Consider the following 25,680-nt stretch of genomic DNA (forward strand, 5'->3'; position numbering starts at 1 on the left):
TTGTTTGTGTGTGTGTGTGTGTGTGTGTGTATACACACACATACATGGTTTGGGTTGGTTTTTTTATCGTGTGTGTACATGTGTATGTACATGCAACATAGTAGGCATGTGGAGATTTGGGAATTGGTTCTCTCCTTCCACTTTGTTGAGGTTAGGTATCTCTTGTCTGCCATACTTCATATTCCAGGCAGGCTGGCTGTCTTAGTTAGGGGTTCTCTGGCTGTGATGAAACACCATGACCAAAAGCAACTTGGGAAAGAAAAGGTATATTGCATATAATCCCACATCACAGTTCTTTATCAAAGACAATAAGGGCAGGAACCTGGAGGCAGGAGCCTGATGCTGAGGCCATGAAGGGGTGCTGCTTACTGGCTTTCTTTGATATAGAATTCAGGACCACCAGCCTAGAGCTGAAACCACCCACAAAGGGTTGGCCCTCCCACATCAATTACTAATTAAGAAAATGTCCTACAGGCTTGCCTACAGCCTGGTCTTCTGGAGACATTTTCTGAATTAAGGTTTTCTCCTCTCAAGTGATGTAGCTGTGTCAGTTGACATGAAAGACATTTTCCCCCAATATCACTAAAATGGTCTGTTTAAATATTAACTAGTAGGAAGGAATTACAAGGCAAAAAACATGAGTAAAGCAGATTTTATTAGGACTGTGTAGCTCATCAGATTTGGTGTCTACAGAGCGGTTTCTACTGTTTTAAAATACCACACAGGCAAGATGGCTCAGGCTCAGTGGGTAAAAGGTGTTTGACACCAACTCTGATGACTCTGAGTTCAATCTCTAAAATCTACATAGATGGAGGGAACTACCTCCAGCAAGTTGTTTTCCTGACCTTCATACACACACACACACACACACACACACACACACACACACAGAGTAAAATAAATAAGTAAAAATACTACACAATGAGATATTAAAAGAAGTGGTACTCAGACACAGAATTGTAATTCCTTAGAGGTATGTCCAATCTTTGGCTCTCAGGTATTGGGGAATATTACTTTAACTTGGCAAAGATGTGTTACATTTGTTTATATTGTGAAATATTACTTTATGTAAAGTGTATTATATTTGTTTATGCTGTATTTGTTTAATGATGTAAAGATATGTTGCTTTGCCTGCCTAAGGCACCTGATTTGCCTAATAAAAAGCTGAATGGCCAATAGTTAGGCAGTAAAAAGATATGTAGGTCTGATAAGCAGAGAGAATAAGTAGCAGGAGGAATCTAGGCTCAAGAGAGAACAAAGGAGAAAGAGAGAGAGATGTGTAGCCAACCAGCCAGGCAGTCACCAACCAGTCAGATATGGAGTAGGACACACAGAAAGAAAGGTAAAAAAGTCCAGAGGCAAAATGTAGATGAAGAGAAAGAGGTTAATACAAATTTTAAGAGCTAGTGGGATAAGCATAAGATAAAGCTGAGCATTCATAATAATGAGTCTCTATGTCATGATTTGGGGGCTGGTTGGTGGCCCAAAAGTAAAGTCTGATACAATCAGACCACATCCCAGGAGAGCTGTGAATGCCAACTAATACATTTTATAGATGACAATATCATGTCACTATGTCAAAAAATTTGCAAACTCCTAAACTTCTGAAAGACTCCCCGCTGGGCGTCTTCTCTGGGGGAGACCCCAAACCCAAAGATCAGTCGAAAACACGCAGCCGGATGCAAGCAGCAGGAGGTTTATTGGTTGGGGATACACAGGCACCTGTGGGCGGCAAAGTCTCTCGGAGGACTTGCGCGCCTGCAGGTTGGGGATGAGGGGTTTTTATAGGGGAACAAAAGCGCGGGTACAGAAGCAGAAAAGCTTTCATTTCATTGGTCAGTTCAAATAAGGCTAAGCTGAGTGGCACATTCCTGACCTTTTACCTAAATACCAAGGAGGGGGTTGTCCAGACCCACCTGGAGGGGGTTGTGCTACCTGTTTTTCTTATCTCTTCCTGCCTTCCTAGCTTGGCTGGCGACTAGATGTCTGATCGCACAGCCCCTGGCTCGTGGGAGCCCCGCTTTACGTGACTCAGGCCTCGCAATCCTCTCTTTGTTTCTATGGCCAGATCATAAATCCCTGTTTTGCAGCCAGATAAGGCTGCCCTGCTCTAATCTCAGGTGTCTTTGCTTTAGCATTCTGGAGGTCCTGAATTAAGCCTGTTATTTGTTCAGCACTCTGGAGGTCCTGACTCGGAGGCCTTAATGAAACTTACTATCTGAAAACCTTTGCAGAGCGTTATAACTGTGGTTAAAGTTAAAACCACAGTTTTAACTGTGACCCCAATGAAGTTGGGGTCCTTCACTTCTAACCTCAAAAGAAATGCCACCTCAACAAATAAGCCCAGTGAAAATAAAGACATACCCTATAAATCACCAAGTTCTTCACCCTCCCCTACCTGGCTTATAAGTAGCTTAGAAAGCTGTTTATTTTGATCCTTCTTACCAAAAGACTTTTTTTTTTTTTTTTGCGCGCGCGGGGGTGGGGGTGGGGGTGGGGGGTGGGGGGGTGGGGTTTGAAACAGGATCACCCTACATAGCACTGGCTGTCCTGGAACTCACTATGTAGACTACTTTGAACTCAGAGATCTGCCTGCCTCTTCCTCCCAAATGCTGAGGTTAAAGGTGTGTGCCACCACACTAGGCTCTATATGACTCTATTCACATAAAAACTTACTAAACTGTTTGGTTTGGAACAATTTCTTACCTGAGAACAGAATATCTATGACAATGCACATCAAGAAAATTTTCAAGTACAATATTGAGAAAACATTAATCTATCATTCCAAAGAAAACTAACTACTGTAAGAAATCAAATTAAGAGAGACTGCAGTTATAATAAGGTTTATATGCATAAGTCAGTACTATCAGTTACCTCAATTAACAAGCTAATATCACTAAACACTCACAAAAATTTCAAAGCAGAAAAACTGTTTTTATATTCATACTTCTACTTGTGCTTGATCAGTTATATGTTTTATCTTCTGTCTAATTTAATATTCTAAGAAACCCAGCTTTTAAAAATGAATTTGAGGAGCCAGATGGTGGTGGTGCATGCCTTTAATCCCAGCACTCAAGAGGCAGAGGCGGATGGGATCTCTGAGTTCAAGGCTAGTCTGGTCTACAGAGCAAGTTCCAGTTTAGCTAGGATTACACAGAGAAACCCTGTCTCAAATAACTAAAAGAATCTCACCCAGATGAGCATAGTGGCACATGTTTGCAATCTCAGCACTGGGGAGACAGAGGCAAATATCTAAGGCTCAGTCACCAGTCTATCAGAACTGACAAACTCCAGGCCTATGAAAGAACCTGTCTCAAAAAACAAGGTATGGTATATGGCTTTAATAGCAGCACTCAAGAGGCAGAGGCAGACAGATCCCAAGAAATCTCCAAGATTACTTAGAAGTATAAGCAGACATAATCAAATAGCAACAGTGAAAAGGACTCATTTGATAGGTAGCAGTGCAGAATGCACATTATAATTTCTAAATGGGGCTTATGTTCTTTGGCCCCAAGAACAGTATCCTTTGTAGTCATAGTAAGAAAGCACCCTTGAGGGCTGGAGAGATGGCTCAGGGGTTAAGAGCACTGATTGCTCTTCCAGAGGACTGGGGATCAATTCTCAGCACCCACATGACAGCTAACAACTGACTGTAACTCCAAGATCTGACAACCTCACACAGACATGTATGTAGGCAAAACACCAGTGCAAATAAAATAAATAAATAAATTCTACAAAAGAAAAAAGCATCCTTGATAACTAAAGGCTTGTAGGGTTTCTTCTGCATGTTAGGACAACTATATTGCCAATACTCTGTTCCCTGATTCCCATTTAGAAGGTTCTGTATCTTCCCTGGGAAGAAAAACCCAATGGGCATTTTGATATTATCTAGCAGAATCTAACTTCAGTGCCACAGAGGCTAATTTTTCCTATACTGGCATGAGGAAATCCCAGCCTGTCATTTGTGACACACCAGGTTTCAAGAAACCTGTGTATGATTCATGAAAGCAGAGTTTCTAGCCAATTACCTGCAGTGTAGAAACTAGGAAAGAACCTAACATCTACTGTGAAAATTGTTTCCAAAAAACCCTTTACAGTTAAAAAGGAATGAGAAAATTAAGTTTCTTTAAAGTGTTCAGAACCATAAACATAAATATGAGCAAAATTTTTATTTCTATAAGAATTTATTCAATCCTCAAACTGCTTTTTACAGCAACAGAATTCCAGGAAATTACTTAGTTAAATCTAAAATGAAAAATACATACAATAAAGGGGCTGGAGAAATGGCTCAGTAGTAAAGTGCTTTTACTCAAGTATAAGGACCTGAGTTTAGATACTGAACAATTACAGAAAAGCCAGTTGTGCACACCTGTAACTCCTGCACCAGGAGGATGGGGAAGAGAAACAGAGATGCAGGAAACAGAGATCTGAAGAACCCAGAGGTGTGCTGGCCAGCCAGATTAGTCAAAACAGTGCGCTCCAGATTCAGTGAGAGACTATCTCAAAAAGGTAAGGTGAGGCTTGGCTGAGGAAGGTATCAACCTCTGGTCTCAACATGAGCACACACAAATAAATGCACTCAAAATAAAAAATATACTCTACGATTTTTTTTTTAAAGACACAGTTTCTGTATAGCCCTCACTGTCCTGAAACTCACTATGTAGACCAGGCTGGCCTCAAACTCAAGAGATACACCTATGTTTGCATCTCTAATGCTAGGATTAAAGGGTTGTCCTACCATGCTTGGGCTACTCTAAGAATCTCAACTGTACGGCTATGGCCAAGCATGTGTGGTCAGGGACAGTAAATGATATGAACAGAGATTCATGTATTTGTCTTCCCTTTGTATTTCTGATAGCATTTATAAAATAAGGTTGAACAATATGTTTATGCTACACAGTGATTACCTGCCCCCTACCCCGTTTATTTCTTCTACTTATCTGTATATAATAGAAAATGTCTCTATAGATTTAGAGACAAATCTATGTTCAGGTACTAGTTCTATAATTAATAGTAACATCAACTAGTGCAAATCATGTAAACATTCTAAATCTTTCTTTCCCTATCTCTAACAGAAGCAGTAAAAGAAATGGCTAAGTGGCCAGGTGTGGTGGTGCACAACTTTAACCCCAGCACTCAGGAAGCAGAGGCAAGTGGATGTCTATAAGTTTGAGGTCAGCCTGGTCTACATAGTGAGTTCTAGGACAGCCAGAGCTATGTAGAGGGACCCTATCTCAAAAATCAAAATAAACAAAAAAGGTGATATTTTTATAAACAGTGCTGAATGATAATTTCAACTACAAAAATTTCTCTCTAAGTGCCCCCTCCCAAACCTAAAACTCTACCACCAAAATCTTTCAGGCCAAGGTGAACACTGTATCACAAAGAAGACCGACAGCATAAAAATTAATGAGAAAAATCATGGAGAAGAGTATTAATTCACCTGCTTATCACTCACTGTCCTTCTTACTTCAATGGGGACCTCGCTGCTATCTGGAGAATCTTCTCTATTGAGGTCAAGGGGCTCAGGGGAACTTAACTGTGTCTCTGTAATTTAAAAAAAAAAAGTAAATAACATTAATTCTAGTTAGTTTCTCGAAGCTTTACTGTGACATAATTTACAGAGAACAGAACTGACTAGCTTTCAGTTTGTGATTTGATGGGCTTGACTAATACATATCATGTAACTACCACCACAATAAAGAAAATGTTCCCAGCATCCCATTAAGATCCTCCTGTACCCTTCTGGAGTCAACTGTACAAAGTACTATATACCATTTTGCCTTTCCTAGAATATCACCTAAATGGAATCGGTCAAATGTGGTAGCACACACCTGTAACCCTAGCTATTCAGGAGGCTGAGACAGAATTCAAGTTCAAACCTGGGACAATATAGTGAGACCTGTCTTTAAAAAAGGAAGAAAAAAAAAATCACAGTGTATATGGGTGTCATCTTTTACTTAGTATCATGAAACTGAGACAGCCATGTTACCAGACATATAAATGGTGTCTCCCTTTTTCCTGGTAAGTAGCACTCTATTAAATGAATACAACACAGTTTGCTTATCTATTTACCAGTTAATCCATTTGGCTTATTTCACTATAGTTCTAGTATCAAAATCTACTGATTTCAACAGAAACCAAAAACTGCCTACATTAGTTCTAAGGTTAAAAGGATGAATAGGAAAAACAGAAAGCAAGGCAAAAAAAAAAAATAAATAAAAATATGCATTCTATACAAAGATATGCCATTTTTTAATATGTTCTTTAAGCAGTATCTATTAGTTCAATAAATACTGATGGAATAAAAAGTCCCAGGCATTGTACTACCTACTACTAACACAGAGATATAGTGTAAAGCAAGGACAGAAAACTAGGGTGCTGGGGATATGGCTCAGTGGTTAAGAGCACTGGCTGCTCTTCCAGAGGTCCTGAGTTCAATTCCCAGCAACCACATGGTGGCTCACAACCATCTTTAATGATATCTGGCGCCCTCTTCTGGCGTGTGGGCATACATAGAGGCAGAATGTTGTATACATAATAAAAAAATTTTTAAAAAAAGAGCAGAAAACTATAGATACCTTTTGGGTCCAATCTGGCCAGCTGCCTGGGTTTGTAAATAAGGTCCAGTGGAATACAATCATATTCATTCAGCTACATATTATCTATGGCAACTTTTTCAGTGAAACAGAGATGACTAGCTTTAACAAAATATCTAATCTGAAGAACCTAAAATATTTACTAGTCTTAAAGAAAAGAAGTTTGGGGAAAGTTTGGTCAGAGGTCAGGGGGGTGATTAATAAAAATACTTCTTTGAAGTTGGCTAACTAGAAATTCTAGACACCTGTCAATATAACAACAGAACAACAAATTGTATTTCAAATGACAACAGATCTGGTAAAGTAATGTTGTAAACTCAATGTGTATGTCTCATTCAAACTTCATGATGAAATGGTAATCCTAATGATGATAAGAGGAAATGGGAGGCCTTTGGAAAGTAATTAGGTCATAAGAGTGGAAAAATAAAAAAAGATGGGATTAGTGTCCTTTTATCAGAACCCTACAGAGAGCTGTCATCTCTGTCCCCCATTTAAGAACATAGTAAAAGGATATGTCTAGGAACCAGGAAGTGGGTTCTCACTAAACACTGAATCTGTCTAAGCTTTGATCCTAAAATCCCCAGCCTCCAGAACTCTGAAAAATAAATGTCTGCTGTTTATAAACCAAAGGCTATGGTATTTCCTTTTATTTTTTAAATGTTTTAAATTTTATTTCCCTCTTTTATAGTTGTCTGTACATGAGTCCGGGTCCTTTAGAAAAGCAGTTCAGTGCCCTTAACCTCTGAGCCATCTCTCTAGCCCCAATGTTTGCTTATTACAACCATAACTAAATAAAGAAATCCATCTCAGAAGGTAAGCCTTGTTAAGTTTTTGGTTGTTTGACACTATACCTCTGACACTTTCGTGCTTCATACATATAATGAATAGTCAACACTGGGCACATAATCTGTAAATTCTAAACTATCTTCAGAACGATTAAAGAATTAAATACATTTATAGTATTAACAATATTTGAAAACTGGAAACTCTTTATCCAATTTGGTTGTAAAAGGTTTACAATTCTTAAACAGCAAAATCTTCTGTGTTAAATTTCCCTGAAAAGAGCTTATCACCAAATACACTGTTCAAAGATAAGAATCACTCCCATAGACGGCTACTGCAATAAAAAGGATGAACAGATGAGCAGTCTAACCATGAAAACACTTCAGAAAGCCTTGGTGCCTCAGAAACAAACACTGCTGGTGCCATCCTGAGACAGTTAGCCTTGACTGCCAACCTGACTGACTTAAGAAAGAAACCTAGAAGGTTAGTAAAGTACAGGGGGTGTTTCTGTGACAGCAGTTCCTGAGACAGTTAGAGCCCGAGGGCTCTGGCCCAGTGAATGGAGTTATCTATTACTTGGAGATTCACTATGGCTTTTACTGGGAGACGGTAAGAGAAGAGGTGAGGCCTGCCTAGCTGAAGAGCACCGGCCACTGACAACTACATCCTGAGGGTGATATCTTGGTCAAGTCTTTCTGTTATTTCTCTTTTTACTGGCTCTTGTATAGCATGAGGTAAAGAAGCTTCTCTGCCACACACTCCTACCATGTTTATGCTGTGCTCAAGCACATGGAGATAAGCAACTACTGACTAAACCCCCTGAAACCATGAGTCAAAATTAATCTTGAGGCTCAGTGGTTAAGAGCACTGGTTCTCTTCTAGAGAACCTTGATTTAACTCCATGTGGCAGCTTACAATCTATATAACAACCAGTCCAAGGAATCCAGTGCCCTCTTCTGGCCTCCACAGGAACTGCATTCACATAAAAACAGTTAATGAGAGAGTAAGCCCTTTCTAACTGAAGTTCGGTAAAGTAGCTTTTATCATCATGACTTCCGACCATTAGCTTACAGGTTAAACCCAACTGTTTGTTGACCTAAACCACTTCCATGTGAAACCAGGTTCTCTGGAGGAGTATGTCTCCAGCCCCTAGGACTTTCTTTCTGTTTGTTTGATTTTTGGTTTTTGGTTTTCTGAGACAGGATTTCTCTGTAGTTTTAGAGCCTGTCCTGGAACTAGCTCTTGTAGACCGGCTGGCCTCGAACTCACAGAGATCCACCTGCCTCTGCCTCCTGAGTGCTAGGATTAAAGGCATGTGCCACTACCGCCTAGGTTTATTTTTAATTAGCATACAAAACAAAGGCTTTTATTATCACATCCCATATACACTTTTTATTGACCCTTCCTCCCTCCTCACACCCCTCCTCCACTACTCATGCCTTCCTTCCTCTTTGCATTTTCATGTCGTGTATATTCTATTACCTTATTTTTCCTTAGGAAATCTTTTGCTTTTCCATGGTACCCTTTTAAGCTTTTTGATCTATCCCATAACCCCTTACACACGTAAAAATTTAAATCTATTAGCTAAAACTTTGATGATCATTATATTTGCAGGTTCTTTCTGAAATATGCCACAACGACATCATACGCCATCATCTCAAACAGACTGACTTCCCAGAAGGATGGCAAAATTCATCAGTTCCACAGAGAAAGGGATAAAGCTTTCTTTTCACAAAGACAGCACCACATTCTTGAGTGCCCTTGCCAAAATCAGAGTACTGTAGTAATTGAGTCTTTTAGTGGGTATCATTAGGCAGTAATTCATACACATTTCAAATTTATTAAGAAACCACTTTCATTAAAAGACAACATTATGGCCGGGCAGTGGTGGACTGTTACACAGGGAAACCCTGCCTCGAAAAAAACAAACAAACAAAAAAAGCTAACATTACTTACATTCTTAACACAATAAAAACCTTTTTGACAGGTTTCCAAGTGTTTTAAAGTATTTATAGGATTTTTCCTAGAGTATATGTTAACTAAGTTTTAGTCTTTGTGGAAAAAAATTTGAAAGAAATTAAAATAAGACAACTATAAATACTGACAGGCTGAATGTGTTCTAAAGGAAACCCAAATATGACTTTGAGTAACATTTGTACATTACTTGCCTTCTGGTGAGTTTAAATATTAGCAGGTAGTTCCTTAATATCACATGAATAAGATTCCTGAGCAATACAATGGGCTCTACTTTTAAGAAAAAGGAAGGAAGAGAAGGAGGGAGGAAGAAAAGAAGGAAAGAAAGAGAGAGCGAGAGAAAGAAGGAAGGAAAGAAGGAATGACGGCTGGCTAAAACAAATTCTTTAGAAAGTAAAAGTGGTTCAATTAGTAAAATATTCATATTATACAATGACTCATTAAAGAGTTCTCTTAGACAGAGGCTATCTTAATTAATTTTAAGTCATTTTATATATCTAAATCCATTCACATGAAACTCTGAATTAGTATGTCTTATGCCTAAGCAAAATATATAACTCCATCTTTATAAACTAAAGCATTTAACTAGATCTTATCTATGATTAACTGTGCCAGCCACAAAACTGTACAAAAATTCAGTTCCTGAACTCATAAAACCTCAAATAATAGCAATATCAAAACAAACTACTAAAGGGTTTTGCTTAATAATGAAGGTGACCTGAGAACAGTCTAATTTTGAGGACATATAAATCAAACATTTAAATCCCCTTGGCCCTGAATACACTGTTAAGTTCTTGATACTTTGTTGCTTCTTCAGATCACATGGTAGGCAAGCGAGTAGACATAAGAGTCAGTTAATTTCAAAACAAAATTACTCCTCAAGCACAAAATAAGGTTGACAATCAGAACCTGTGTCCACTAGAAAACAAGTATGAGAGCATGTATGTGTATATACACTAGCAATAAACACATACACACATAAATCACACATAACACTCCTGAGAATAGTTTGAACAGTCAAAAAATTTAATAGGAATGAAAAGGCAGATAGGTAATATCAGAAATTCAGTAAAGTCATGGTGTACTTACCAGGACAAACAGTAATTTCTTCTGCAGAACTCTCTGGCATAAGGACTAAGCTTCTCTTATTGGTCAAAGCTGCAATGCTGAAAACAAAATCAAACGATAAGTGAACTCATAAAATAAAGCAGAGCACAGGCCTACAAGCAAAGGTGGGCCATTTACAAAGACACAAGTAAACTGATATATCCTGTACAATGTCACAAGCATTGGAATCTGCAGTGCCAAGTAGGCCAGAAATAGGGAAAATTACAACTTCGGTTTCAGTGAAATCACTGAATGAAAAGAAACTCCCTTTTGTAGTCTCCACAAAGAAAGGATCAAAGGGTAAGAACTACCAGTGACTATCAGAGAAGACAAAAACTATACTACAGTATAAAAGAAACAAAGGTGTCTTGCAGTCCAGCGACCAGTTATAGCCTCCTGAAGGCAAGAGATATAAACTCAGAAAACACACAGCACAGTAGGTTTTCCTCACCTTACAGTTAAGGTTTCTTCTTTATCTCAAGATAGAGCTTTCCAAGCAACAAAAATAAAATAAAATCCCAAAGTGTCTTATAGCAAAAATCTGCCCACACAAGTAGAATATCTCTTCTGGGAAAAACTTAATTATGAATGGCTTCCCTTATCCAACCTTCTGGTTTTTCCTGCCTGTTTGTTCATGGAGTGTGATCTCTTCCTGACATCAGAACACATGGCTGAGAACTCTGAGCATCTGAAATAGTTCCCTCATGCTTCACAGAATTTTATGATTAGTTTGATCAAGTATGCAAGAAGACACTTAAAAACACAAATCCTCACATCAGCCAAGAGCCACAGAGAAGAGAGAGTAGCCACCACTGAGACTCATGATAAATAACTAAATCATGACAGGAAACCACAAGTGATTTCTTTTTCTAAATAAAACATTTCGGAGCATTTGTTATAAAGCCAAGCCAGACAGTTTACTCTGCATGTGACATTAGGGCTCTATTCAAAAAGTCCATCACAAGACAATTTGCTGACATTTATAAAATGGGCTAATCAATTTGAAGTCAAACCACATTGTATGTGATTTCAACTCTCTCCTGGTGACAAAACATATAATCATTTATTAAAACCTACATCTACTCTGCACAGGCTCACAATAAAAAAGAGGTCTACAGGGAGCAGAGGACCAACTTCAGTTTAAAACATTTCCAAAAGTATCTTAAAAGCAGAAGAATCCAACCAACTCCATATTCTTCAGTAGGGATAACTACCTTGTACTAGTCACCGAATGCTTAACAAAGACCACTACCTAAATTCTAGTAATGACAACTGGCCCTTAAATTCCATATGAGAAACAACAGTCATTCAATACAAAGATCAAGTCTTGAGAAACCCCCAAAACTCAACTTTCAGACAAAGGGAAAAAGTGGTTGGAAACCTGACGCAGTTAATAACCAGCTAGCCCTTATCTATTATTAAAGAAAAAAGAGTGGGAAAGTAACTCCGTTACCTAATCATCAAGAATAGGAGAAGTAGGGCTGGAGAGACGGCTTAGTGGTTAAAAGCACTGACTGCTCTTCCAGAGGACTTGGGTTCAACTAACAGCTAACAACTGCCTATAACTCCAAGATGTGACACCTTGACATAGACATACAAGCAAAGCACCAGAGCACATAAAAATAAATAAAATTTTTTGAGAATGTTGAAAAGGAAACTATATGGACTTGAGAATCTGTAGCCAGCAAATTGACCATTTGCATGAAGCCACAGTGTAACATTATTTCATAAAATAAAAAATAGTAAACTAATTTCATTTTGTGCTAAGTAACACATAACATAACAGAAACTCTGATATTTGTGCATATGTGTTTGTCACTTCATGAGTTTTTTAAAATAGCCATCAGTTTTAAAGAGTTTTAGTTTATGGCTGGTAGTGTTTTAATAAAGTTCCCTGATAGTAAGGTATTGTTACTGATTCACAAATTATGTCTCTAACCAGCTTGAATTTACTGTGCTCTCAGAGCATAAGTTGGCCAAGCCCTTTTGAGTAAGCATGTATATATGTGTATTGTGTGTGGGTGCTAGTGTCAGAAAGTGGGATCAATTAAAACCTGGGACATACACATGTTATCGTACAGTTATAAAGACTGGTATGCTTGGGCCAAGAATCCCTTAATATTTGTTCTTGGGGAAGTAATTATACCACCAACTCCTCTGTGGCAGTTTAAAGTCTTTGCTTATATAGAAACAAAGAGTAATTAAAACTAGTTCTAAAACTGTTAAAACAAACAAACAAGTAAATAAAAAATTAAATTTTTAAAACTGGAAGAAATAATACAAATATATAGCTATAGTATCAGATAGATGAGAAACTAACCAGATAGAGTGAGGGTGGTACAGAATTTGTGTGGCCTGAATAATACATAGGTTTAAGAAGAAAGATTTGGAAATGCATATAAGTATAAGCAAACCAAAAAGATGTCTCTGTGGAAGTCAGTACAGAAGACCACCAGAATAAGAAAAGAAGAAAAAAGATTACGCCAAAGAGATAGAGGAGAAAGATTTGGAAATCTACAAAATAAGTAAAATAAAAAGTATTTATTACTTTGCAAGCAAGAACAAAGGCATACCAAGTCTACAGCAAGCTGAGTATAACAGTTATAAAGTTCCTTGGCCCAGAAAAAATTCAGAAGTCATTTCAAAAAGCAAAGCCAGATGAAAGCAAGGTAGTTCTACCCCTAGGAAAAGCCCCTAGTTCTTAGATTTCAAATCCAGTTTCAGATTTCAGTGAGACAGTGATTACTCCAGTAGACAGATCTGTAGTAGAGAAAAACCCTATTTTTGTTACACCATATGACTTGGAAGGCAGTAGCCAGGAACCATTTTTGGGGGGGGGTGGGGCGGGGGGGGAAGAGGAATCTATTAAAAACTAAACTGAGGCTGAAAAGATGACTCAGTGGTTAAAAGCACTGGCTGTTCCTTAGGACCTGGGGTTTAATTTCTAACACTCACACAGCAGCTCACAACTGTCTATAACTCTAGTCTTGGGAATCTGATGTGTTCTTTTGGCATCCAAGGGAACCAGACACAAATATACATTCAGTTAAAATCCCCACACATACATAAAAATAAAAATTAAAAAAAGAAAAGCAAAAGCTGAACTACCCTGGGGGCCTGAGATCAAGGAACATCCACAGGATAAGGAACCTCAATTTGGCCTGCTATAAACCTTTAGTCAGGGAAGCCTCTTAAAGGCAGTTGAGGATAGCAGCAGGGCTAGACTCTGGCCAAAGGGAACAGGCAACAGGAGGCTGGCTTAAATTAGTTCATGTATAAGGAGCAACAACCCCATGCTCACCAGCCAGGAACAGATCTCATCAACAAGAACTATGCTGGAGTTTAATAGCTCTGAGCCTTAGGTCAGTGAGCAGATCAAATTTTACAACTACCTACCTACATTCATTACTTTTAAGCCCAAGAACTCTTAAGTTCCTGAAGTGTGATACCCAAAAAGGCATCTCTCCAGCAGAATGATTAATACATAAGAAGACCTTGAAAATATGAAGGCATATCTTTTTGCCTGTACCAATCTCAGTGCTATGGTATGATTTCTACACTCCCAATCTACTTGGGAGACACTCCTTAGATAAACAGTCACAAGAGGATACTATACAGGCAGACTAAGGAGGATGTAAAATCTGCCCAGCCCACAGAATACAAAGCTAAATGTGACCCACAGACCCTGACATGCAAAGAAAGAAAATGATTGTAAAGAGAACTCCGGCAGATAGCAATACAGACTCAGTGACAGCATAAACCGAAAGACAGACATATCAACAGGCCACAGTCAAATTGACCCTACTCCTAACTCTTGAGTATTATTCAAGGATCCAGAAAGAAGTTGCTGCAACATCATCTTTTCTTCTTTCTTCTTACTTATGTTCTGTTATTTGTATTTATGTGTGTGTGTGTACATATGCACAGGCATGGGGCTAAGAGGACAGTTTTTGTTACAATCAGTACTCTCCTTCCACCACAAGGTCTGGGAATCAAACTCAGAACATCAGACTTGTACAGCAAGCACCTCCACCCACTAAGCCCTATAATCCAGGATTTTGTTTTGCTTTGCTTTTTGAGATAGGGTCTCTCTATGTAGACCTAGATGTCTAAAAACCTATTTAGACCAGGTGGGACTCAAACTCACAAAGATCCTCTAGTCTCTGCCTCCCTAAAAAATGGTTGGGGGCTTTTGGCTTTTTTTTTATTGTATTAAAAATTCTTTTATGTTCTTATTTGCTATTTCTCTTCAAATATTTCTCTAATTTTTTTTCCATTTTTTTTCCATTTAGGAAAAAAACGTTTTCCTAGTTTCTTAAGACATTGTGTAGTCCTAACTGGCTTAGAACTCATTATGTAGGCTGGCCTGCCACCACCTGAGAAGAGCTAGATTAAGGCATGCACCACCAGTGCACAACTTTATTCTTCACTTTTTTTCCTTTTTTTGCTCCTCATCCTACATTTATGAAATTTTGCTTTTGAACTTTCTACTCAGTGATGCTTTCTTTCTTACTCTCCTGCTCTTATCTCTCCCCAACCCCCAAATTTCTCTATTCCATTTCTTATTTTTCCTTTCATCTATTTAATTTTGTTTTCCCTTTCTCTCCTCCAGTCTCCATCTAATTCACTTGCTATTTCCACACTTACTTTAAAAAATAATTAACTTTATATCTCATTCTACAGCAGTAAGGTATTTTCAAGTATATCTTTGTTAGTGATCCTATTAGTGAACTGCAAGTGATGCATTTGTATTTCTCTATTTCATACAGTTTGACGTTACTACTGCTAACAGCAGTGTTTAATCCTGAGTGTACACGTTCAAAAGTAAGCTGCTCAATAAGAAGATACGCTCCAAAATCCAGAAGAAAAACCAACAGATCCATAAATCAGAACAATGAAATGTAAGAAATATAGAAAGTAAGGATGACACAACTCCTCTAAAAGACTATAATCCTCAACTATGGAAATTTACAGATGAAGCTCTCAAGTGTTTTCTGATAAAAATGACATATGAACTAACATAACATAGAAACAAAGCAGATTTAATCCAGGAATGAAAAGTCTGCAGCATGGGGGGGAAGAACAGAAAAATCAATGAAAAAAAATCAATATGGATGAAAAAACAAGAGAGAAGAGAAATTCAGAGATTTTTGAAAGGGAGAGAGAAGTAATGGAAAGAGAAGGAGAGGAGGCAAGGAGAGAAAGAAAGGAAAGAAAAAAAGAAGAGAGCGGGAGAAAGAGAGGAAAGGAAGGAAGGCATTGAAAAGTTTTTGAGTAAAGAAATAAAACAGAAGTGCTGGAAAGACAGCTCAGTAGTTAAAGGCACTTCATGCTCCTGCAGTGGACCTAGGTTGTGTTCCCAGAACCCACATAGCTTGCTACCATCATTTGAAACTCCAGTTCAGGGGATCAAATGCCTCTTCCTACCTCTGTAGGTTCCTGCATACATGCAGTACACATACATATATCCAGGCACACATACATACAATAAGTATTTTTTTTTAAGTAAAGTGGGAAGCATCACCAGTAGACTTGACTAAGCAAAAGAAAGAATATCAAGGATAGAGGACAAAGTGAAACAAATACTAGATTCAATTATTACTGAGGAAAAGAATAAATGAGCATTACCACAACATCTAAGAATTCTGTGATAGCAGAGCATGGTGGCACAAACCTTTGGTCCCAACAATAGGGAGAGAGTAATGGACTAGCCAAAAGAAAGGGTATAGCTGGGCAGGGGAGGTACACAGAGAAGACAGTGAGGGAGGCAAGTGAATCAGAACAATTGCACAAATATGAGGAGATGACATAAAACCTATTATCTGTGTATTAATCTGAAAGGAAAAAGTAACAAACAGAGAGAACCAAAGGAGAAAGAAGACAGGAAGACAAGCCATAAAGAAACTGTCTAGGAAGCTAGGATTAGAGAACAGCAAGAAATAAACCAGGCAAAATTTATATCAAGATGACTAGAATAGGTAAGAAAACCTTTATGATCTCTTCCAGGCTTAACACTTTAGGCTTCTAAGAGATGCATATCTGCACTGTGTAGTGGTGATGCTTGCCTTTAATTCCAAGAGAGGCAGGCGGATCTCTTGAGTTCCAGGCCAACCTGGCCTATGCAGAGTTCCAAGACAGAACTGTTACACAAAGAAATTCTGTCTTGAAAAACAAAAAACAAACAACAAAGGGCAGGGAGGGGGTGCCTATTTGAGAACTTCGATTTCCAGTCCTGACACATAAAGAAGATAAAGCTCCCTGGCAAGTTGTCCATGTTAGTCTCTTTCAAGGGGTTAACCCTTATGCTTATACCATAGGAAGAGACCTGAAACCCACAAGAAAACACAACCTCACCTTTGTGAGACAGGCACACAGTTTCCTTCTTCAGAACTCTTCAGAACTTCTTCTGAAGTTTCTTCAACAAACAGACCTTGGGAAGACTGTAAAGAAACAGGAAACATCCTAAATACATAGATGAACTTATTTCTTCTTTGTTATTACTATTTTGTGCATGTTTATATGTGCATATGGGAGACAGAGGTCAACCCTGGGTGTCATTTCTCAGCAGCTATCCACCTTGGGTTACTGTGTTCACTTTTGCTGTATTTTGTTTGTTACAGAGTCTCACTATAGGTCTGAGAGATTCTCTTCTGGGACTAAAGGCACACACTACCACACTAGGTCATATGCATGTTGGTTTTTTTGTTAGTTCATTTTTTGCTATTTTTGTTTTATTTTACATTTGTTTATCTTTGGGGAAGGACTGCACGTGTCACTGGTGCACATGAGGAGGTCAGAGGGTAAGTTGCAAGAGTCAGTTTTCACTTTCCGCCATCTAGATTCTGGGAATCAAATTTAGGTCATCAGATCCCTCTTTCTTGGTGGTAACAAGCACCTTGTTTCTGAAGACAGCCTCTCTCATCAGCCTGAAGCACCCCAAGTAGACTAGGCTAAGTTGACTTGTTAGTCCCAGGTCTCCATTCACCTGTTTTCAACTCTCTAGTGTTAAAACTGAATGTCAGCCACCATACCCAGCCTTTTTTTTTTCTTCATGGGTTCTGGGGATGGAATTCAAATCCTCAAGTTTATACGGCAATCAGTTACAATTGAGTGTTCTCCTCAGTCCTAATTTCCTCCTTTAAAAAAGAAAACTCTAATTGTTCAAAATTATCATTTAATAGTTAGTAGTAAGAATAAAATATGCTGGGTGTAGTGGCATATGCCTGTAATACCAAAACCTGGGAGGCAGAGGCAGACATATCTTTGTGAGTTTAAGGCCAGGCTGATCTACAGAGTGAATTCCAGGACAGCCAAGGCTACACAGTGAAACCCTGCCTCAGAAACCAAAACAAAATAAAGACCAGGTATGGTGGTTCCAGCCTTTTATCCTAGCACTTGGGAGATAAAGGCAGGTAAATATATGAGAGCTCAAGGCCATCCTGGTCTACATTATCAAGTTTCCAGACAGCCAGAGCTCTGTAGAGACCCTGTCTAAAAGCAAAACAAAATAATATGCCAGACAATAGAGCCACACACCTTACATGCCAACACTTGGGAGGCAGAGGCAGGCAGATCACTGTGAATTCAAAGCTAATCTGGTCTATTTAGTGAGTTCCATGAAGAAAGTAACTAATGCTACCTTAAATGGGATTCCCGAGAACGTATCCTGGCTATGACACTTCTTCCAGGAAAAGCTTCTTTAGCTACTTGATCAAAGTTTTCTTAACATTTTATCAATACCCCCCAAAAAGTTAGACATCCCTCTATGATTTCAATAAATAATAAAATTTAAAAGGAGAGGAAGAAGTGAACAGGGGAGAAGGGAAGAAAACTGAATCTATAATCAAAAGGAAGGTAAGTTTACAATGACTGGAAATGTGGTTATGATACATCAAGGTTGAACAACAAATACTACAGCACCAATGGGCCAGCAAGATGGTTCAGTGGAAAAGGGCACTTGCTACCAAGTCTGACAACCTGAGTCTGATCCCTGGGACTCATAGAGCAAAGGAGAGGACTGACTTCACACAAGTTATTCTCTGACTTACACACATGCGCACACGCACACACACACACAAGTAAAATGTAACTTTCTGAAAACCTTATCGTTAAAATACAGCAACAATGAATAATGCACCAATTCTTTGAATTAAGCAATGATTTTTTTTCCTCTGTAGAAAAGAAAGAAAGAAAGAAAGAAAGAAAGAAAGAAAGAAAGAAGGAGAAACAGTGACACCTAGTGTTCACATAACAGAATTTGTTGATTTAGGGAACTAAAGAGGTAGTTCAAAAGTTAAGAGCACGTACTGCTAAAGAAGCAGAGTCCAGTTCCCAGACCCTAAGTCAAGCAACTAGCAAAAGAACTGATTCCCACAAGTTGTCCTCTGACCTTCAATCATGTGTTGTAGCACACCCAAAATAAATAAATACATAAATGTTTTTGAAGTGTGTTGATTTTTTTCTAAGTAAAGTGAAAAATAATAAAGACTATGTCAACCTCTGGCCTCCAACCTCTACACACACACACACACACACACACACACATACACACACAACCAGAAAGGACTGTTAAAGAATGGTCCCTACGGGTAGCCCTAAGTGTTGCACTAAGCAATTTAATCAAATTCAGTTTAATCATTACAACTCCATAAAGATGGGACTGAAGAGATGGCTCAACAATTAAGAACACTTACTGCTCTTGCAGAGGACTCAGGTCTACTTCTCAGCACCAACATGACAACTCAGAACCATCCTTAAGTTCCTTCTGAATATTTTAAAAGCATCATATAACTACAAACACATTATCGGTAATTTTTAGAGTACTGTTTTATGATTAAAATGTTTTCTATTGCTATCTCTGTGATCAGACTTTGAATTTTTGAATTTCTCTTGCTACCACATTTGTTTAGTTTTCCTTATGATAAACATTTATGAAGAGATAGTATTCCTAATAGTATATTTTGATCTCTGTATTTTAGTGTCTTTTAGCAAGTCTCAATTTTTACATCTATAAAATGGGAATAACAATTCCTATCTTTAAATAGTTTTAAAGGGAGACAAACAAGATACAAGTTTTTATACATAACACTATCTAGCCATATGTGAAACAGACTAAGACATCTGGGTGGTGGTGGTGCAGGCCTTTAATTCCAGCACTTGGGAGGCGGAGGCAGGCAAATCTCTTTAAGTTCGAGACCAGCCTGGTCTACAAGAACTAATTCCAGTACAGACTCCAAAACTACAGAGAAACACTGTCTCAAAAAACAAACAAACAACAACAACAAACCCTAGATTAAGAAAACAACCTAAATGTCCCAAATGGAGATTGGTGTCATTAGAGGAAGTCACTAGAAGCAAAATTAGAAATATACCATGATGAGAATGAGAATAAACTGGGAAACTGTCTCAATTTATGTCAAAGACTATTTCCCCTAAGACTGACATGGTGGAGAAATAAAACTGACCACTGCAAGTTGTCTTCTGACCTTGCACATGCTACGGCATTTCACTTACACACTCACACACACACACTAAATTAGTAAATAAACTATAAAACTGTAATTGTTTAGTTTTGTTTTTCAAGACATGACTTCTCTGTGTAACTACCCTGGCCTAGAACTAGCTCTGTAGATCAGGCACAGAGATCGATCTGCCTCTGCCTTCCAAGTCCTGGGACTGAAGGCATGCACCACTACACCTGGCAATACACAGCAATTTTTTAAACATTACAGAGATATTTTTCCATCTCTTCTATCAGGAGACGTCAATTAGTCTGAATACCATGCCGGTGCAAACGTGAGGGTTAGTACTCATGCACCTCTATGGGGAAGGCAAATGTATATAGCATCTATAAATGACAATTTGGTAATAGTTAACAAAACTACGAATGTAAGCATCCTTTGTTCCACCACAGTATAATAAATTATCCTATCCTTTGTGGATGAAATTTCCTGTTTAAAGCAAATATTAGAGACAACCTACATGCCCACCAGTCGGCTACTGAATAAGCTATGTTTTATCTAATACAGTATATCCCATATCTCCAAATAAAGGAGGATAAATTGAGTATTGTTATGGAATGATCGCAAAATTGCCAAATAAAAAAGGGCAGAATGTGTATGGTAAATTACCATTTTTATAAATAAAAGGCAGGGAGCTAAGTTGTCAGTGCTTGTCTAGTATGCATGAAGTCCTGGATGCCATCCCTTGTATTAAATAAAGCATAAGATAATGCTTGTCTATAACCCCACCCAGTACTCTGTAATTAATAAATTAATTCTTATGCCTTCTGAAAGGAAAGCTGTTTTTTGCATTGACACTTGTCTTAAAGATAAAATAAATTTAAAAAGTGAGGGAAAGTATTTTTTATATTACATGAAGTATCACAGAAGGTACACTAAAAATTAGTAGCATGGAATAAATCCAGTAAGGGAAATGTCTGGCTAGAAGGTGTAGATGGAAGACAAATATATTTTAATTTACATTACCTAGAATTTTTTAAAACGTTGCCTGCAGAAAACATTTTAAAAATAAAAAATTTAAGTCGGGTGGTGGCAGGGCATGCCTTTAGTCCCAGCACTTGAAAGGCAGAGGCAGGTGGATCTCTGTGAGTTCAAGGCCAGCCTGGTCTACTGCAATAGTTCAAGAAAAGCCAGGACTACACAGAGAAGCCATGTTGAAAAAAATAAAATTAGGAAAAAAAATATGATATAACCTAAAAAGATGGAATAATGTTTTGATATATTATCTGATAAATAAAGATTTTTGAGGGAGGAACTTGAACTTCCCACAGGGCAGGAAACCCTGACTGCTCTTAGGACTGGATGGGGGGGGGGGGGTATTGGGAGGAGGGAAGGAAGTAGAAATTCTTATAAATAAATAAGTAAATTTAAAAAAAAGATTTTTGATAAACTATAAAATAAATGAACAAGGTCTCCATTTTGCTCAAAAATTTGAAAGAAAAATGTGTTTTATACATTGATGGGATTATAGGTGTGTGGCACCACACCCAGGTTCTTTTCTTCTGTTTTGCACTTTTCTCATTTTATATGGTAAGCATGTGTTGTTTTAATAAGCAGATAGAGGGGGAAGATCACAAAAATTGGTTAAAATAATCCTAACTTTATCTGCAAATAAATGATCCTTACAGCATCACTGACCCTTACCTGACCATGACTGGTTGTTGGTTCGTCCTCCAACAAAAGTTTCTGTTTCAAGCTTTTAATTGAACTTTTTTGAAAATCCTTGGTTTCTGAGTTCCAGACAGATGCCCTAGATTCCTGCCTTTCCTCTTTGGCTTCATCTCCCATATCTTCTGAGATGCCTTCATTTTTTTCACTAGTCTCATCTTCTTGGCCACATTCATTCTGGATCAGAAAAGGAGGTCTAGGTAACACTGGTTCCCCAAACCCTCTTTTTTTAAAAAGCTGCCTCTGAGCCATTTTCAGGCTCTTCTGATAAACCTCCAACTGGCAGAGAATGACATTGGTATATTCGTTAGGATCTACTCCAGCAGGGCAGAATGGAATACCCCAGTAGTAGTGCACAGTGCCCCCTTTGTCCTGGAGACCTTTGGTGTCTGTTGGGGTAGGAAGACATTGTCTAGATGTGTCCCCCTTACCCTGGACAGCTTTGAGAAAAGCATAACCACTCCCAGTACTTTCCTGTGGCTTCCCACACTTTGTGTGCTCAGCCAAGTGGCCAGTACATCTGTCAAAACATTTAACACTCTCATTCTCAAACACTGGCTGGCTTGACTGGTCCCAGCTTCCTGAGCTGCCAGAGACCGGCTCCTCTTCAGTGTTTTCATTGTGGTCCCAGGGCTCTTTTCTTTCCTCAGCCTCGTTTCCCTGACTGATATGTGAGTCTTTAAACAGTGATGGAGGTACCAGCTGCGATATGCCTGTAGGTATTTGAGAAAAAGTAGGGCTAAGGACAAAAATTTTTATTTTCAATTAAGACAACTTGGTAAGTGATCACTTACCAAAAATTACAAAAGAAGTTACAAAAAGCCCTTCTTTTACTTTAGCCAAAGGGTGGTTTTTTTCTTGAAGATAAAAGTATGCTGGATATTAAAGAAATTTCAACTATTTGCGTTTGAACCTCTTTTATATCACAACAAGGATTTGGGGCATCTCTGTCACCACTCTCAGCAGAAGATCCCTGTGGTATAGTTATACTTGATGAATGGAAGGAGTCAGAACAGGAAGACATGCCTTCAGTGGTTCCAGAATCTTTGGTGTTCTCTTGATGAGAATGTGAAGATGATCCAATAGCCAAAGGTTGAGAACTGGTAGCAGAAGCATCAGAAGACCAGCAACTCTGAAACAAGTGATCCCGTACCAAACCAGGTTCATTATTAAAATAGCTATATACGAAGAGTCACAGGAAGAACAAAAATGGCAGGCACTGTCCCTAGGATTTTCTCTTCTTCAAAATATAACTCCTTAATTAAAACAGATTCCCCAACGAGAAGTCAATGTCTATATATATTTACTATATGGTTTCTAATATGAAGGGTAGATAGTATAAATGATTCAAACTGGACATATATATTCACATGGTGATACATGTCTGTAGTTCTAAGCTTTTCGGAAGGCTGAAGTGGGGACTGCCTGAAACTTATAAGTTCAAAGCCAGTTCTTTCAACTCTAGGAAATTCCAGCTTAAACAAACGAGCTAAACAATAAATAGACTCAAGAATGGCTCAGAATCTGCTACTGGCAAATATCCTTATCATTTAAAATAATTTCTATTGCATGTATTCAAATAGTAATTTAATATTATTTGGTTTTTTTATGTGCATTAGTTTGTCATGTTTGTCGTGGGAAGTTTCAGGTCTCCTGAAACTGGAGTTACAGCTGTGAGCCATCATGTGGGTGCTGGGAGTTGAACCCAGGTCCTCTAGAAGAGCAGTTAGTGCTCTTAACCGCTAAGCCACTTTTCCAGCCCTTTATTTGATTATTTTTAAAACTGTCCATTCTTTCTCTCATTTTCTTTGCTGGCCCCACAAATGAGGAGAGGTAAGCACCTGGTCTTTGGAATTCTTGGTATTCTATAACTCTTTAGAAGCTGCCCACTTACTATGATTCTTTTAAGCCACTGACTGAAAAATCTGTGGAGTGGAAGCAAACTCACACAGTAACAAAAACACTTCCAACCGTATTAACCAAAAATTCAACAACACGGAGTTTAAAAATAAAAGTACTGAGATATATTAGTCAAAAAACCTATAAATTACCATAGCTCGTTTCTAATATAACTATACCAACTACTAAGTAACTAAGAACATTATTAATAAAACCCACAAACTCAATACAGTATATATTTACATTCAGGCTTTCAGCAATGGCTTTCCTCAAGAGCTCCTCTTCTTTCTCCTCCTGGCTGTTCACCTCCCTAGCTTCCTGCTCACTCATTCTGAGAGCCAAAGCAAATTGTTCTTCTTCTGACATCTCTGTGAGAGTGTAGGGAAGAGAAGAATACCAGGAAACAATTAGCACAATGGCAAAAAAAAAAAAACAAAACCCAGAATCATTAAATTGTCAACTGACAATATTCTAAATCATTTAGGATGATTTGTAATCTAGTAAGGAAAGTCAACCAAGATATGGTGTGGTCAACATTATTGGCAGCATTACAAGAACCCTACATTAACCAGAGTATAAGCCATCATGAAGGCATAGTGTTTGCCTATACAGTTCATTAGTGTATCTCTAGCACATAAGAGTACATGGAAATTAGTAACTGCTGAATGAACAAATAAAAACCACTATAGAGCTTTTTGCTAAATACCACACTACTTTATTCTCAATATTTAACCAGAGCAATTTTACTCTTTAGAATCTTTGTTTCCCCCCAACCCCAGACAGGGTCTGATGTGATGTAGTCCCTGCTGGCCTTGAGGATGACCCTCTAGTTACACTAGGATTATACACCCACACCACTTACTTTATATAGTGATGGGGATTCAACCAGAACTTCATGCACACTAAGCAAACATTCTTATCAACCAAACCACATATATCCCCAGCTCACAGAATCTCTAATTTATTCATTTTAACAAACCCTTAGTTATCAAATTCTGATCATCAAACATTATTTCCCACTAACAGCAATTGTAGTACACTAGCGAAATGGCTGATTCCAAGTCATGAAATGTACAAATGAGCTAGAATACTTCTTATAACAGCAAAGAATCTATTATACACTCCTAGGGTTGGATCAAAAGAAATCAGTAGCAAACTTAGGGGAAAACCCTACTGGCATAAAACTGAACTAGAATCCACTGCAATATCTTTATGAATTAAAACACAGCAAATGCATCCCCAGCCCCTCATTCAATGCCTTCAACATAAGGAAATATGGCACATACTGGATGAGTTATATTTTCAGTAATGTAGCCAGCCCATACTCGAGACTAGCTCTACACTCATCTTCATGAGGATCGCCCTAGTTAAACGCAGTAAGTTGCTGTGATGGCTATTCTTGGTTGTTAACTTGACTACATCTAAAAACCCAAGCAGCTAGGCACACCTATGAGGGGTTTTTAGTTAACGGGAATCATTTGAGGTAGGAAGACCTACCATAAATCCAGGTCATTTGAGATCAAAAGATCGTCCCTAAATCCAGCCACACCTCTCATAGCAGCCTGTATCAAGGACATGGAGGAAAGCAGCTTTTGCTTTCTGCCTGCTTGCCCATTCTCTCGGGCAAGTTCATCTACCCTGTGCTGGGGCACTCCTTCACTTGCATTAGAGCCTACTTCTAGAGTATACTGGAGACCAGCTAAGATATCGAGCCTCATGGGCTGAACAACTATTGGACTCCTGGACTTTCCATTGGGAGACAGTCATTGTCGAATTAGCTGGATCACAGCCTGTAAGACACTCTAATAAATCTAATATACATACATACATACATACATACACACACACACACACACACACACATACACACACACATATACACACATACTCATTCTTTCAGTTCTGTTCCTCTGAAGAACCCTGACTAATATAGTCACAAAACAAAATAAAAAACAAAATAAAAAGACATGAAAGTGGAAGAGAGATTTGTAGGGAAGGAACAGGACTGATAAGAGTCAGAGATAAGAGAAGTAGGAATGAATACAATGCATTATATACATGTGTGGAATTGTAAAAAAAAATAAATTCAATTTTAAAATGCTGCAAAAAAATTTTAAGCTTCAAAGATG

The 25,680-nt window shown here is 38.3% G+C and overlaps 1 protein-coding gene across 7 annotated transcripts in view; it reads right to left on the bottom strand.

Annotated features, from left to right (window-relative positions):
* Uimc1 (ubiquitin interaction motif containing 1) overlaps positions 1–25,680 on the bottom strand; it is a 66,169-nt gene that overhangs the window by 23,210 nt on the left and 17,279 nt on the right. For 4 of the 7 annotated variants that reach the window (XM_085699573.2, XM_085699572.2, XM_085699574.2 and 1 more), the window contains exons 4-9: positions 23,795–23,919; positions 22,685–22,784; positions 21,629–22,371; positions 16,818–16,903; positions 10,446–10,522; positions 5,444–5,547 (exon numbers count right to left, since the gene is read on the bottom strand). In XM_085699573.2, coding sequence (XP_085555699.1) covers positions 5,444–5,547; positions 10,446–10,522; positions 16,818–16,903; positions 21,629–22,371; positions 22,685–22,784; positions 23,795–23,919 — 1,235 coding nt within the window. The remainder of the gene's footprint in view (positions 1–5,443; positions 5,548–10,445; positions 10,523–16,817; positions 16,904–21,628; positions 22,372–22,684; positions 22,785–23,794; positions 23,920–25,680) is intronic. The other 3 variants (XM_085699577.2, XM_085699578.2, XM_085699579.2) reach the window with 3 other exon arrangements.

Source organism: Myodes glareolus, chromosome 14 (genome assembly GCF_982192425.1).
Source record: "Myodes glareolus chromosome 14, mMyoGla1.1, whole genome shotgun sequence".
Taxonomy (NCBI): Eukaryota; Metazoa; Chordata; class Mammalia; order Rodentia; family Cricetidae; genus Myodes; species Myodes glareolus.